This window comes from Staurois parvus, unplaced genomic scaffold (genome assembly GCF_062004578.1).
Source record: "Staurois parvus isolate SC_StPar_1 unplaced genomic scaffold, SC_StPar_1.0 ptg000195l, whole genome shotgun sequence".
NCBI classification, from domain to species: Eukaryota; Metazoa; Chordata; class Amphibia; order Anura; family Ranidae; genus Staurois; species Staurois parvus.
This window is the reverse complement of record NW_028317991.1, coordinates 7085001-7101114: the sequence shown is the minus strand read 5'-3', so window position 1 is coordinate 7101114 and position 16114 is coordinate 7085001. Positions and strand designations below refer to the sequence as shown.

Genomic DNA, 16114 nt, shown 5'->3' with positions numbered 1-16114 from the left:
CCATCCTATCTGACTGTAAGCATGTTGGCTAAAGGAAGCCAGAATACCATCTTGTACTTTCACATTCTGATGGCATAACCCCGTGCTCTTCTATAATCCACGTTCAACAAATTTCATACAGCACAACTCTATTCCAATCTAATATTATGTATTGTATATCAGCGCTCATATAAATTCCTAACCTCCATAAAACTCCCAGAAAACATCTTTGATTTATAGATCCTGAAATCAGAAACAAATGAATATTTTTTTTTTATCTTTCATATACAATGAAATTAGTAAATATCTAAGCAGATTGAAATGTGCGTGGCGTATAGAACAACTCCCTGAGGACCTATGAAATCTGCTGCTATTCATAACCCCATCTAGAGGGAGCGTTTTATAGAATACGCGGAGCAATAATTCCAGCAGCCTTACACAATAGGATATTATATTCTATCGTGTGTGTGTTTTTTTTTTCTGAAGTTATTTGCGTTAAATAAATAAAATGAGACGACCGATTTGAAAGTAATGTATCCTGAACAGAGCGCCAACAACTGCAGCTGCAAAGTACCAGACATCCCTGTATTCATGTTGTGACTCCATGTGGTGTATTATATTTTCATCGTAACAAAGTGAAGGTTAACAAGTGTTTCTTTTAAAAAGAACTCAGCTAAGTACTGTTGGTATATAAAAAGGCCATATATACACAATTTTAGATTATTATTATACAGTATTTATAAAGTGCCAATAGTTCGCTCAGCGCTGTACATTACAAAGGGGGACAGAACATGTGACAGAACAATACCAATACAATGCAAAACATGAGGGGATTGAGGGCCCTGCTCTTTCGAGCTTACAATCTAGGAGGGAGGGGATGGTGGCACAGGAGGAGATAGTTGTGGGGGATGGAGTGGTAGGAAGAGTGAAGGAGGTTGGCAGGTTAGCAGGGGGTGGGGTAGGCTTCCCTGAAGAGATGGGTTTTCAGGGTGCACCTAAAGGAGAGGAGAGTAGGTGATAATCTGATGGGTTGGGGCAGGGAGTTCCAGAGGATGGGTGACACCCTGGAGAAGTCCTGGAGGCGGGCATGGGAGGAGGAGACCAGGGAACTAGAGAGAAGGAGGTCTTGTGAGGAGCGGAGTGTGCGTGGTGGGCGGTACTTGGATATTAGGTCGGTGATGTAGTTCGGGGCAGTATGGTGGACAGCTTTGTACGTCAGTGTTAGGGTTTTGAATTTGATCCGTTGCGCAATCCGAAGCCAGTGGAGGGATTGGCAGAGGGGGGTGGTGGAAACAGAGCGGTTGGAAAGGTGAATGAGTCTGGCAGGCGTATTCAGGATCGACTGAAGTGGGGATAGCCAGCGGCGAGGCAGGCCAGTGAGGAGGGAGTTGCAGTAGTCGAGTCGTGATATGAGGAGGGAGTGGATGAGCTGTTTAGTGGTTTCTGGGGTTAGGAACGTGCGGATTTTGGCGATGTTGCGGAGGTGGAGTCTGCACAATATTCACAATCCTTTCTGTGAAAACGTTTTTAGCACCTCCAGCCCCTGTCAAAAATGCTGGGAAAATTTGAATTTGTATTAGTTGTAGTGATTGCTCCTCTGTCTTCGTTGATCATAGATGAACAGGTCTGAACCAGGAAAAAAAAAAACCTTCGCTCCATATTTGAGTTTTCATCATTTGAAAGCCTTTAAAAGCATATTTGCCTTCATATTTTTATTATTATGGATCATCTAGATCTGAAAACTATCCACTTGCTGGAAGTCTTTTAAAGGATGGGATGTGGTTTGAACTAAAAGCAAACTTTTAGGCCCCTTTCACATGAGCAGTTCGATCAGATCCACCTGTTTGTTTTCAGGCAGACCTGATCAAAACCTCTATTCTCCTCTATGGAGTGGCGGATGTAAATGGACTTGTGTCCGTTTACACCCGCTACCTCCAATCTGATCTGATCTGCCAAAAACAAACAGAAGGGGATCCGTTACCCTCCGTCTGGGTGGCTCATAGCAGAGGGCAGTCGGTTGTAAACGGACAGCTGGTCCATATACATCCGAATTACCATAGTGCAGAAATGGTTGTGTCCATGTCCACTCTGCATAAGTGAAACGGACACAACGAGGTTTATTTACTAAACCTGGTTGACTCAGAATCTTGGGCACCTGTGCACGGTAGCCAATCAGCTTCTAACCTTAGCATGTTCAGTTAAGCTTCAGTAATAAAACCTGGAAGCTGATTGGTTTTTATGCAGAAGTGGACAAGATTCTGAGTCAACCAGGTTTAGTAAATAAACCCCAACCTGTCATCTGCCCGCTCTGCTCAGTGGACAGATCCCCAGCTGAGCAAATGAAGTCCACCCCGTGTAAAAGGAGTCTTAAAGGATAAGTTCAAGTTCACCTTACTACAAAAAATGATAAACATTTTTATGCAGTATGTTTTGTTTCTGGAGCCTCTAAAGCAGCCTTTTTCAACCTGGGGTGGCTTGAGGTTTCTTCAGGGGTGTCTTGGCAAAATGTCTAAAAATTGCTCAAAATCTTGTATACAAAGCCAGCCGGTGGAAGAAGCCTGCCTTTTAAATACACAAAGCCACAGGTTTTCATTGTGCACCATTATGACCTTCTAGCCACTGATGTCTCTATAACCCCTCGCCTCACTCCTTCAGTCTCTGATCGAATCACTAGCCTTCTTAACAACATATCAGACTGGATGTCGCTCCACTTCCTCAAATTAAACCTTGCCTAAACCGAGCTCCTAGTTTTCCCACCAGTCCGCCCCCCCCCCCCCCAACCTCTCCATCACGACCAACGCCACCATCAGCCCCACCATGCAAGCCAGATTACTAGGTGTCATTCTAGACTCCAATCTGTCTTTCCAGCCCCAGATCTAATCGCTGACATATTCATGCAGACTCCACCTCCGCAACATCTCCAAAATACGTTCGGTCCTAACTCCAGAAACTACAAAGCAACTCATTCACTCCCTTATCATCTCCCGACTTGACTATTGCAACTCCCTCCTCGCCGGCCTACCCCAACACAGGCTATGCCCACTTCAGTCTATCCTGAATTCTGCAGCCAGACTCATCCACCTTACCAACCGCTCCGTTTCCGCCACCCCCCTCTGCCAATCCCTCCACTGGCTTCCGATTGCCCAACGCATAAAATTCAAAATATTAACATTAACGTACAAAGCTGTCCATAACACTGCCCCAAACTACATCACCGACCTGATATCCATCTACCACCCAAAACGCACTCTCCGCTCCTCACAAGACCTCCTTCTCTCCAGTTCCCTGGTCTCCTCCTCCCATGCCCGTCTCCAGGACTTCCCCCATCCTCTGGAACTCACTACCCCAATCCATCAGACTGTCATCTTCCCTCCTCACCTTCAGGCGCACCCTGAAACCCATCTCTTCAGAGAAGCCTACCCCACCCTCACCTAATTAGCTGATCTCCTCCGCTCTTCCCACCACTCCATCCCCCACAGCTATTTCCTCCTGTACCACTCTCCCTCCCTCCTAGATTGTAAGCTCCATGGAGCAGGGCCCTCGAACCCCTCGTGTATTGTATTGTTACTGTGCGGTCTCGTGTACTGTCTCCCACTATAATGTACAGCGCTGAGCAAACCGTTGGCACTAAATACTGTATAATAATAATATAAACAATGACATCCGCAGTTGATAAGGAGGATATCAGCTGCCTACACAGCATCCTAGTGTGACCCTCCCCTGCCCCTCTCCATCAGAAGGAATTGGAGGGCCCTGCTCATGGAGCTTACATTCTAAAGGGGGAGGGGGAGGCAGTACAAAAGATAATATTGTAGCTGCAAGGGATGATCTGATGGAGTTGACTTAAGTACAGTTCTTAGGTGGAGGTAGGGTCGGCTTCCCTGAATAAATGAGTTTTCAAGGATCGTCTAAAGGTGGATAGCAAAGGTGGGAGAAAACCAGACATATTGGGGCAGGGAGTTCCAGAGGTTTGGAGAGACTCTTTTAAAAGGGTGCCTTGTGACAGAACATAATTTTAGAGGGTGCCTTGACATTGTCCACAATTTTAAAGGATGCTTTGACTGAAAAAAGGTTGAGAAACACAGCTCTAAAGCATTGCACCAGCGATCAGCAGATCGCTGGTGCCATGCAGGTCTCCAGAAGACATGTCAGCAGGGGCGGACTGACAAATCATGGGGCCCCCGGGCATTCTGACACTGATAGTGGGACTGCGGCGGGCATTCTGACACTGGGTGGGAACTGCCACTGACACTAATACAGTGATCAGTGCTAATAAAAAGCACTGACACTGTACTAATGACACTGGGCAGGAAGGGGTTAACATCTGGGGCGATTAAAGGGTTAACTGTGTGTTAGGGAGTGATTAAATCGCGTAGTGTGTTGTGTTTTACTAAGGAGACCTGCTGCTAACTCTGTGCTGTGCAAGAGATAGAAAGCAGGATGTCCATGCTGGCAGGGGAGAGACCTGTGTTGTTTACACACAGATCTCTCCCCTCTCAGCCGATCATTGGGAATCGGCGGCCAGGACCCGGTGATTGACATCCTCAGCAGCCAATAGCATGTGCGTGCCCCCTACCCAGAAATGCGAAATCAGATATATTTACGTGATTTTGCACAGTGCAGCCACCCTGTAGCAGTACATCTGCTATGGGGCGGTGGGAAAGCGGTTAACATGTAATAACACAAATATGATGCACATTTGCAGCCTGTTTCTGAAATGCATGGCAAAGCACACATTTTCTATGCGGTTTACCATGCGTTCAGAAACACACAGATGGGAATGGAGCCTCATTGTTTTTTTAGGCCCCGATTTACACCTAGGGTAGAGGGACCACATGTTTTCTGGCTTGTCTTTTCAGTGACACACATAGGGCAGTTGTTGATTGCAATGGGCTGCGCTACACGTGGCAAAGTAGCTCATGGAACATTTTGGTGTGGCGCAAGTTTCACGTTTTTTACTGTGCCTTTTGCTGCGTTTGTCACCCGTTTTTTCATGTAGCAAAATGTATGTTTGCTTCTGTGTTTGGTGTGCCATTAACAATTAATGACGCTGAAAGCGCAACTAGGTAATTTTAGATGTATATATAAACAATCTGATTGTACAATCTCCTTTGGATTTACCAAAACTATATAATAGGACGACACACCATCTATCCAATCACTCTGTATCCAATCAGACAGGCCCTTGCACTACATCAGTGGTGTCCTGTGAGCTGCATGTGGCCCCAGGGAGTTTAGCATGTGGCCTGAGCCAGTCTGAAGGGAAGCTGGGGAAGCCAGGCAAATGCATAAGTGGAGAGATGCTGGGGATGATGTGAAAAAATAATTGATGGGTGAAGGGTGTGGGTTTTAATGAGGTCAGTGCAGGGTGCATGTGCTAACCAGATCACCTGATAAATGCCTTCCTGTGTCCCACTGGTTTTTCTGTTCTAAATCTACATACCAGCAAGTGATGAAGCTTTCTTGGAAATACAGTACGGGCTAAGGTAAGGCCTTGTTCTCAAAATCAAAAAAAAGTGTTTATTTTTCTGGTGTATTGGTTCATAGAGGAGCTGGATTTTAGAAAAAAAGGTGAACTTAACCTATAATACAATCACCATGGAATGTGTCAAGGCAGATGTTGATTGTCCAACAACAGGAGGATGTTTGTGGAAAAACCCTGTTCTAATATCTTCATATAATCCCAAACTCCATGGGGGAAGAATAACACCAAAATTCAGCTTTGTCATGGATGCAGCACTTGGAAGGAGAATTCAGGTGAGCATATCTCATCACTGGCTTTTAGGAGAATAATATACTATACTAATGTAGTGATGTGATCACTTCTTTGCCCATTTTCTAGTGTATACTTCTATTATGCACCTCCTCCCTTGGCAAACTCATACACTCCCAGGGCTTCAACTATCACCTCTACGCTGATGACACTAAAATTTACCTCTCCACCCCTCACCTCACCCCTACAGTCTCCGCCTGCATCACTCACCTCCTAAACGACATCCTGTCACTCCATTTCCTCAAGCTTAACCTCTCCAAAACCAAGCGCCTCGTCTTCCCCCCAGCCCACGCCCCCCCCCCACCCTATCCATCACTACCAACACCACCACCATCAATCCTGCCCAGCAAGCCAAAGTCCTTGGCATCACTTTGGACTCAAACCTTTCCTTCCAACCTCATGTCAAATCACTTACAAACACATGCAGGCTCCACCTCCGCAACATCGCCAAGATACGATCCTTCCTTACCCCAGACACCACTAAACTACTCGTACACTCCCTGATTATCTCACGCTTTGACTACTGCAACTCCCTTCTCACCGGCCTACCCCAGCGCAGGCTCTCCCCGCTTCAGACCATCCTGAACTCAGCTGCTAGACTCATCCACCTCACCACCCGCTCCACCTTTGCCACTCCCCTCTGCCTATCCCTCCACTGGCTCCCGGTTGCCCAACGCATCAAATTCAAACTGCTAACTCTGACCTACAAAGCCATTCACAACACTGCGCCTACCTACCTCACCAACCTGATTCCCAAGTACCACCCTACCCATACCCTTCGCTCCTCACAGGACCTCCTTCTGTCTTGCTCCCTGGTCTCCTCCTCCCACGCACGACTGCAAGACTTCTCCAGGTCCTCCCCCATCCTCTGGAACTCACTACCCCAATCCATCAGATTGTCGCCTTCCCTCCTCACCTTCAGGTGCTCCCTGAAAACCCATCCCTTCAGGGAAGCCTACCCCACCCTCACCTAACAGCCATCCACCTTCATTCCTCCTACCACTCCACCCCCCACAGCCACTTCCTCCTGTACCACTACCCCCTCCCTCCTAGATTGTAAGCTCGAAAGAGTAGGGCCCTCACTGAGACATGCAAACAAGACTGTTAATGCTTTAATGTTCCTGTTTGGAAGATACTTTATGTTGGATGGTTCACTGAATGTTATTTCTTCAATACATGGACTTTCATATACAATGCTGTGTGGATTACTGTCTATATGGATGATACATTTCTCATTTGGGATTTCACTTGTTATCCACAAGCCCCAATTGAATGGAGGCACTAGCGCTTGTTAGAGTTCTTGTCCTGATCACACAAATTATAAGGACTCTGCTCCTAAATACTATAGAGGTGGTGCCATCTTACCCCAGTAGCCACAAAATGTACAAATACCGCTACACTAATAATATACAACACTGTATTTTTACTTTTCAGAGATCAAGGAAGCCAGAATGTGCTACAGCCTGCAGACAACAACATAATCCATTTTTAGAACCGGTGTTTACACACCTGTAATGCCTGTAGTTCAGAAAGCCTAAGAATCTGAGAAAGAATATAATTGTTGAGGAAGGCACAACACAATCATCAACTATGCAAATACAAAATATGCTTTTAATATTTTTTTCCATACAGCTTTTCCAGCACCTGAGATAAAGAATAAAGATAACAATAATAAAAATGAGTGCAATTTGTATTCTTCTTTAAATTCTAAGTATACCGTTTTAAATGTAAAACCTCAAATGTAAACCTGTTAGCCCCGGGTTCACATATATGTGGCCGTACGGGCCGCGTTTTCCGCAGGCACGAGAGCCCATTCATTTGAATGGACTCCCATACCGTGACACGCAGGGAAGAAGTCCCTGTACTTCTTTGGAAAACGCAGCCCGCACGGGAACCTCGGTTCTCAGTGCGGTTGCGATTTCTAGTGCGGGCGGCGTTCCATTAGAACTAATGGCACCCACCCGCGGGTCCGTATTCTTCTGTGTGGGTGGTGCGGCTGCACGGATTTTTGTGCGGATCTGCAGCTGCACCACCCGCACATATGTGAGCCTAGCCTAAAGGGACACTATAAAAAATTTGTATATAGTTACCTAACTTTTCATGTATTTTAGATTTTACCTTTTCTTTTTTTTAAATCCTTGCTGACTGTGGGGGCATTTTGCACCTGACCCTCTTTAACGCAGATCATGTGTCTGCCTTAATAGTTACATGTGTGACACTTGAGAACATGGGGTGGGTGCATTTGTTTACAACATAGGTCCAATTTAATTCAATTTCACAAAAATCAGGCTATAAGGTCTGATATACACTCACCAGCCACTTTATTAGGTACACCTGATCAATTGCTTGGTAACACAAATTGCTAATCAGCCAATCACATGGCAGGAACTCAATGCATTTAGGCATCTAGATGTGGTAAAGATGACTTGCTGAAGTTCAAACAGAGTATCAGAATGGGGAAGAAAGGGGATGTAAGTGACTTTGAACGTGGCATGGTTGTTAGTACCAGACGGGCTGGTCTGATTATTTAAAAAACTGCTGATCTACTGGGATTTTCATGCACAGCCATCTCTAAGGTTTACAGAGAATGGCCTGAAAAATGAGAAATATCCAGAGTGCCAGGTGTGTGGACAAAAAAGCCTTGTTGATGTCAGAGGAGAATGGGCAGATTGGTTTGAGATGAAAGAAAGACAACAGTAACTCAAATAATGGCTTGTTACAACCAAGGTATGCAGATTACCATCTCTGAACACGCAACACATTGAACCGTAAAGCAGATGGGCTACAGCAACAGAAGATCACACTGGGTGTCACTCCTGTCAGCTAAGAATCTGGAGATGGTTGTGTGTGAAAATCCCAGTAGATCAGCAGTTTTTGAAATACTCAGACCCGCCTGTCTGGCACCAACAACAATGCCACGTTCTAAGTCACTTAAATACCCTTTCTTCCCCATTCTGATGCTCAGTTGTTTGAACTCCAGCAAGTCGTCTTCACCATGTCTAGATGCCTAAATGCACTGAGTTGCTGCCATGTGATTGGCTGATGTGTTACCAAGCAATTGAACAGGTGTACCTAATAAAGTGGTCGTTGAGTGTATATAGTGTATGTGTGTGTGAGAGATAGTGAACCATTAATTTAATTAATTTTCAGAGTTTATGATCTGTGGCTTGGCAAAGAAAAATTTGTGATCAACTATAAAATCAACAGCGTTTCTGTGATGCTACTTTATCCAGTCCTGAAGAAATCTCATAGCCTACCATGTAGTAATAAAAATACAATATTTCAAATAGAGAGGAAGGGAAATGTCCATGGTTTGGGGAATGTCTATATCACAGAAATGTTAAATTTCGTAAAAAGTCCAGATTCTTAACGTTTTGGTACAATCAAGTTTCTTATCATGTCGAAAGAGTTTCCATCTGGATGGACAGTAATGACATCTTTTCCTTCTTGAAGGACTTGGAGGAAACCAGAGTCATCTAGACCAACAATCCAAGCTAATGGGCCATCTTCACCACCAAGCCGAACTTGTTGCCCACTGCAAAACACAAAGTCATGTCACTTGCGTGCTGAGGACAATGGTACAATGTCAGTAACAATATATAGAGGATGAGGGACCCAAATCTTTCATTATTGTAGATTCCAGTCTACAGTGGTTGTAGATGTAGAACTCATAAAAAGTAAGCAGCACTTCAATCAGGAATGGACTGTGCCAGTCACAAAAAAGTAAACAACACACAAAAAAAAAAAAAAAAAAAAGGCAGTTCAGCCTTACTGGTAGTAGTAATTTTTCAAGGTAAAATTATTTACATTATGTAGAGGGGTAGCAGGGGATATGCCAGTGGGCATTATGGACAGGAAACAAGTGTGGTCTCCCCTTTTTATAGTCCTGTTGTGCCATATATTATATCTAAGAGACATTAGATTGCCAAAAGTATTGCCCCCCCTCCAAATCATTGTATTCAGGTGTTCCAATCACCTCCAGGGCCACAAGTGTATAAAATCAAGCACCTAGGCATGCAGACTGCTTCTACAATGGATCGCTCTCAGGAGCTCAGTGACTCAAAGTGTGGTCCCGTGATAGGTTGCCACCTGTGCAATAAGTCCATCTGTGACATTTCCTGGCTACTAAATATTCCACGGTCAACTGTTAGTGGGATTATAACAAAGTGGAAGAAACTGGGAACAACAGCAACTCAGCCACCAAGTGGTAGGCCACGTAAAATGACAGAGCGGGTCAACGCATGCTGGAGAGCACAGTGCGCAGAAGTTGCCAACCGTCTGCAGAGTCAATAGCTAAAGACCTCCAAACTTTGTGTGAACTTCAGATTAGCACAACAACAGTGCGCAGAGAGTATCATGGAATGGGTTTGCGTGGCCGAGCAGCTGCATCCAAGTCTTACATCACCAAGTGCAATGCAAAGTGTCAGATGCAGTGGCGAAGAGCACACCACCACTGGACACTAGAGCAGTGGAGACGTGTTCTCTGGAGTGACCAATCATGCTTCTCTGTCTGGCATTTCAATGAATGTGTCTGAGTTTGGCGATTGCCAGACGGACGGTACTTGCCTGACTGACTGCATTGTGCCAAGTGTAAAGTTTGGTGGAGGGGGGATTATGGTGTGGGGTTGTTTTTCAGGGGTGGGCTTGGCCCCTAGTTCCAGTGAAGGGAACTCTGAAGGCATCAGCATACCAAAACATTCTGGAAAATTTCATGCTCCCAATTTTGTGGGAAGTTTGGGATGGTCCCTTCCTGTTCCAACATGACTGCGCACCAGTGCACAAAGCAAGGTCCATAAAGACATGGATGAGCAAGTTTGGGGTGGAGGAACTTGCCTTCTAGTCTGACATCAGTGCCTGACCTCACAAATGCGCTTCTGGAAGAACGGTCAAACATTCCCATAGACACACTCCTAAACCTTGTGGGCGGCCATCCCAGAAGAGTTGCAAAGGGCGGGCCAACTCAATATTGAACCCTACGGACTAAGACTGGAATGCCATTAAAGCTCATGTGCGTGTAAAGTCAGGTGTCCCAATACTTTTGGCAATATAATGTATTTCAAACTAATATATATATATATATATATATATATATATATATATATATATATATATATATATGTATGTATGTATGTATGTATGTATGTATGTATGTGTATATATATATATATATATATATATATATATATATATATATATATATATATATATTCATTTTTCTGTGTTGTAAAAAAATGAGACAAAGATAAATAATTTCAGGACTTTTTCCACCTTTAGAGTAACCTATAAACTGTACAACTCAGTTGAGCAACAAAATCTTTTAGGTGGAGGGAAGTAAAAATAAAAAGCTAAAATAATATGGTTGCATAAGTGTGCACACCCTTAAACTAATACTTTGTTGAAGCATCTTTTGATGTGATTCCAGCACTCAGTCTTTTTGGGTATTAGTCTATCAGCATGGAACATCTTGACTTGGCAATATTTGCCCACTCTTCCTTGCAAAAACACTCAAAATCTGTCAGATTGCGAGGGCATCTCCTGTGCACAGCCCTCATCAGATTATCCCACAGATTTTCGATCGGAGTGAGGTCTGGGCTCTGGCTGGGCCATTCCAAAACTTGAATCTTTTGGTGAAGCCATTCCTTTGTTGATTTAGATGTATTCTTTGGGTCGCTGTCATGCTGAAAGATGAAGTTCCTCTTCATGTTCAGCTTTCTAGCAGAAGCCTGAAGGTTTTGTGCCAATATTGGCTGGTATTTGGAACTGTTCATAATTCCCTCTACCTTGACTAAGGCCCCATTTCCACCTGAAGAAAAACAGCCCCAAAGCATGATGCTGCCACCACCATGCTTCACTATGGGTATGGTGTTCTTTTGGTAATGTGCAGTGTCGTTTTTGCGCCAAACATATATTTTGGAATTATGGTCAAAAAGGCCAACTTTGATTTCACCAGACCAGAACACTTTTTCCCACATGCTTTTGGGAGACTTCAGATGTGTTTTTGCAAAATTTAGCCACGCTTGGATGTTTTTCTTCGTAAGAAAAGGCTTCCGTCTTGCCACCCTACCCCATAGCCCAGACATATGAAGAATACGGGAGATTGTTGTCACATGTACCACACAGCCAGTACTTGCCAGATATTCCTGCAGCTCCTTTAATGTTGCTGTAGGCCTCTTGGCAGCCTCCCAGACCAGTTTTCTTCTCGTCTTTTCATCAATTTTGGAGGGACGTCCAGTTTTTGGTGAAGTCACTTTTGTGCCATATTTTCTCCACTTGATGATGACTGTCTTCACTGTGTTCCATGGTATATCTAATGCCTTGCAAATCCTTTTGTACCCTTCTCCTGACTGATACCTTTTAACAATGAGATCCCTCTGATGCTTTGGAAGCTCTCTGCGGACCATGGCTTTTGCTGTAGGATGCAACTAGAAAATGTCAGGAAAGACCTACTAGAACAGCTGAACTTTATTTGGGGTTAATCAGAGGGGGTGTACTGACTCCTATTTAACATGATTTTGAATGTGATTGCTTAATTCTGAACACAGCTACATCCCCAGTTATAAGAGGGTGTGCACACCTATGCAACCACATTATTTTAGTTTTTTATGTTTACTTCCCTCCCCTAAAATATTTCAGTTTGTTTTTCAAATGAGTTGTACCGTTTGTAGGTCACATTAAAGGTGGAAAAAGTTCTGAAATTATTTATCTTTGTCTAATTTTTTTACATCACAGAAACCTGACATTTTAACAGGGATGTGTAGACTTATTATATCCACTGTATGTGATATGTATTAGTGACACAAAGTATACTTACACAAAATTGATGTGCTTTGATATATTTTATTAGTAATATTTTAATGAAACTATTATATTTTATACTACTAGTCTTAACATTTACTAGTTCTGCTTCTAAAACACACCAATTCCACACTATTTACAAAAGGTACGTGAACACTGACGTCCAACAGCTTGTTGGACGTTCTGTTCCAAAACTATGGGCAACAAAGCAAATCTTGTAGTACAACTGTAGCTACCTTTGTGCACAGGGGCATAATTGGCCAAAATGTCTTTGTATGCTGTAGCATTAATAGCAGACTTCACTGAAAACTCCTAACAGCAATAACTTGGATGTACGTCCACGTACTTTTTGTCATACAGTAGGTGTCATGATCAAGTGTCCACACATTGTTTCCCAGCGCACATAAAGACATTTTAACATTGGCTTGATTTATGTTTTGATGTTGCTTATTGCTTCTAATCACATCTATACTAGAGATGAGCAGAGAGATTGTGGCTACATTGGTTTCTCCATCAGCAACATTTTGCCGATGTGGACATAACATCGCTCTCTGAGCTGTTTATACTAACACTACAGGAAGAGTTTATTTAGTCGAGTTTTGATTATGTAATTTAGTGTTTCTTTTACTTTTTTTTTTTTATGTGTATTTGTTATTTGTGTACTGTCCAGGGGCAGACTGACCATTTGGAAACTCGGGCACTGCCCGAGGGCCCGGGGTCAGTAGGGGGCCCCATGAGATTCCCCTGGTACTTTTCATAGGCTTTTTTGAGTTTGGGCAAGGACACAGGGGCCCATGATCCCCTATTGCCCGGGGGCCCCATAAGTTGTCAGTCCGCCCTGGTGCTGTCACTTTACATTTTTAATTTCATCTTTTTTTCTGTGAAAAAAAGCAAAATAAAAAGCTACTAAGGAGCAGTTTTCTGGTAATATGAACCGATGCATTCTGCTTACATTTGACACCAGAATGGGAGGCCTCTGAGATCATTCAGAGGTCCTTCACAGCTGCCTTTGACTTGCAGTTGGCCTCCTCTTGCCTTCCTTCTAATCTGCATCAAATTATGTAATTTAGTGTTTCTTTTACTTTTTTTTTTTAATGTGTATTTGTTATTTGAGTACTGTCCAGGGGCAGACTGACCATTTGGAAACTTGGGCACTGCCTGAGGGCCCGGAGTCAGTAGGGGGCCCCATGTGATTCCCCTGGTACCTTTTTCATAGGCTTTTTTGAGTTTGGGCAAGGACACAGGGGCCCATGATCCCCTATTGCCCCAGGGGCCCCATAAGTTGTCAGTCCGCCGCTGGTATTGTCACTTTACATTTTTAATTTCATCTTTTTTTTTTTTTCTTTCTGCGAAAAAAAATAAAAAGCTACTAAGGAGCAGTTTTCTGGTAATATGAACCGATGCATTTTGCTTACATTTGACACCAGTCTGTGAGGCCTCTGAGATCATTCAGAGTTCCTTCACAGCTGCCTTTGACTAGCAGTTGACCTCCTCTTGCCTTCCTTCTAATCTGCATCAACCTGCTTCTAGCTGTGTTTGCATTCCCGTTGATTTGTATGTAGAGAAAAGAAAGCAGTTCTGAAGCAACCAAAAAAGCCCTTCTACATAGACATAATAGGTTCCTTTTAAAGTGGAAGTCTATTCTGGACAGCACCTGTAGTTTAGTTACATGGAGTTGATCCTCGGTGGAGGCACTGGCTGGCCACGTGACTGTACATTAGACAAATTATATGTTTACCTATCAATTGCGGACAATGTCCTTATCTTGATGATGGATTAAATGATTCTGAATGACACATGTATTTTATAAAACACGCAATTTCACACTTGACCATATAGAGTCTGTGATAAGTTATCTTGATGTTTTCAACACATGAACTTTTGGTCCACATTGACACATGGGTCATGAACAAAGATGAAACCACCTACCTGTGTACCCAGTATTTGTAGTACATAGGCAAGACGCCACTGGGTCCAATCAATTGAAATGTATTAATGAGTGCCTCCAGAGCAGTCACAGACCGGGCTATCAGAGTATCCACCCTTAGAGGTTCAATATTTGTTTTATAGCGCTTGTTGTGTTCTGAGATGAGATCGTTGATACAGATTGTCGGGTTGCTGTTACTGACGTTGAATCCACAGCCTGAAAGGAAATTAGATTCTTAGTGCATGGCCTCAATGGAAAAGTCTGACTCTTCTACCACTGATGAACTTTTAAGGTCAAGGACCACCTCAAAGTGGACAAAATAGTCAATCATACACACAAAGACAGGTCAAAAGGTTTTGCGTTTGTATTTCCCACTCTCAGTTTTTATTCTCACTTTCTACTCCAGAAAAAAAAAAATACATTCCTTGGTTGTCATGCAGACAAGAACAGAATTTGAAATTGATGGTGATCTGTACCTGAGCCTGGACATTTCAGTGCCTTTACTGACCTGCAAGATTACATTCCTCACATGTCATAGCAGCAACATCATTTTTCCAAGAAGCTGTTCCTTTTTAAAATTATTATTAAAATGCAGTTCTTAAGTCAGTGATATAGCCTAGGCTGTGATGAGGTCATCAGACTCATGCAGACAGAAGAAAGCATTTCCTCAATTTCTCATCCCCCAGTGATCCAACTGCAACCAAGCCAAGAGCTGCACATACACTAGTATTTCCATGACTGTGCCTTCCTTCTGGAGAGAAAGGCAGTTGAACGCATTGCCAGGGGGAGCGCGGCCATCTCTGTGAGAATGCATGCAATGAACATTAAAAAATATATCTAATGCTAGGTCCACATAAGGACCTAGCATGTTCACCAGTTGACAGCTGAGAAAAGTGATCAAATACGAACTTTGCAAGAGGAGTCTGTATGCTTACAGTAAGTTACATTCTAAAGTCTTCGATGAACTCGGGGATAGAGGCAGCCAAGCTCCTTCACTGCTAGGTTCTCGAGACCATCTCAGACTAGGGATAAACTCCACCAGTGGGTTACTTTTTTTTGTTTGGGCCTGGCAAAAATAGAGATTCAAAATGCAAAGGTGTCATCACTGGAGACTGGTGATTCTACAGACCTAAAGCCTGAAAAGGGGCCACCAATGAGTTTTAAAAAAGTAAAAAAATTGGGAAGGCTTTAAAAAAATGGCAGTGATTGAAATTCGTCGAGACCTGAACAAACGTAATCACTAGCAAATGCTGTAATTCCTTCCATCATGTATATCAAACCCAATCAAGCCCTAAATAGAGAAACACACACAAAGGGGTTGATATCCTAAAGTCATGGTGTCCAACCTGCTGACCTTTGATACTTTTTGTGTGGTCCTCAAGACCTAGCAGTTTGTATTGGGGCACTGATTTGTAAAGGGGTAATAGGAGTGATCTCTACTGAACTCAAGCAACGTTCCCAGTCTCTCATTGCCTTCTAGAACATGTCTCCAACTAAATACATAGCATGTGTACATTCCCTGCCCATTATTTCCTCTACTATGTCTATAGTCTGACAGTCCTCTCTAACATTTCATATACTAAACATATGTACAGTCCTTTGGTGATGTCCGGCACTGCAATTCTCTCTGCTCTCTATAC

The 16114-nt window shown here is 43.4% G+C and overlaps 1 protein-coding gene across 1 annotated transcript in view; it reads right to left on the bottom strand.

Annotated features, from left to right (window-relative positions):
• Nucleotides 1–8758: 8758 nt before the first annotated feature.
• HLCS (holocarboxylase synthetase) overlaps nt 8759–16114 on the bottom strand; it is a 283272-nt gene continuing 275916 nt past the window's right edge. The window contains exons 11-12 of the mRNA XM_089677921.1: nt 14477–14690; nt 8759–9287 (exon numbers count right to left, since the gene is read on the bottom strand). Coding sequence (XP_089534047.1) covers nt 9119–9287; nt 14477–14690 — 383 coding nt within the window. The 3' untranslated portion in view covers nt 8759–9118. The remainder of the gene's footprint in view (nt 9288–14476; nt 14691–16114) is intronic.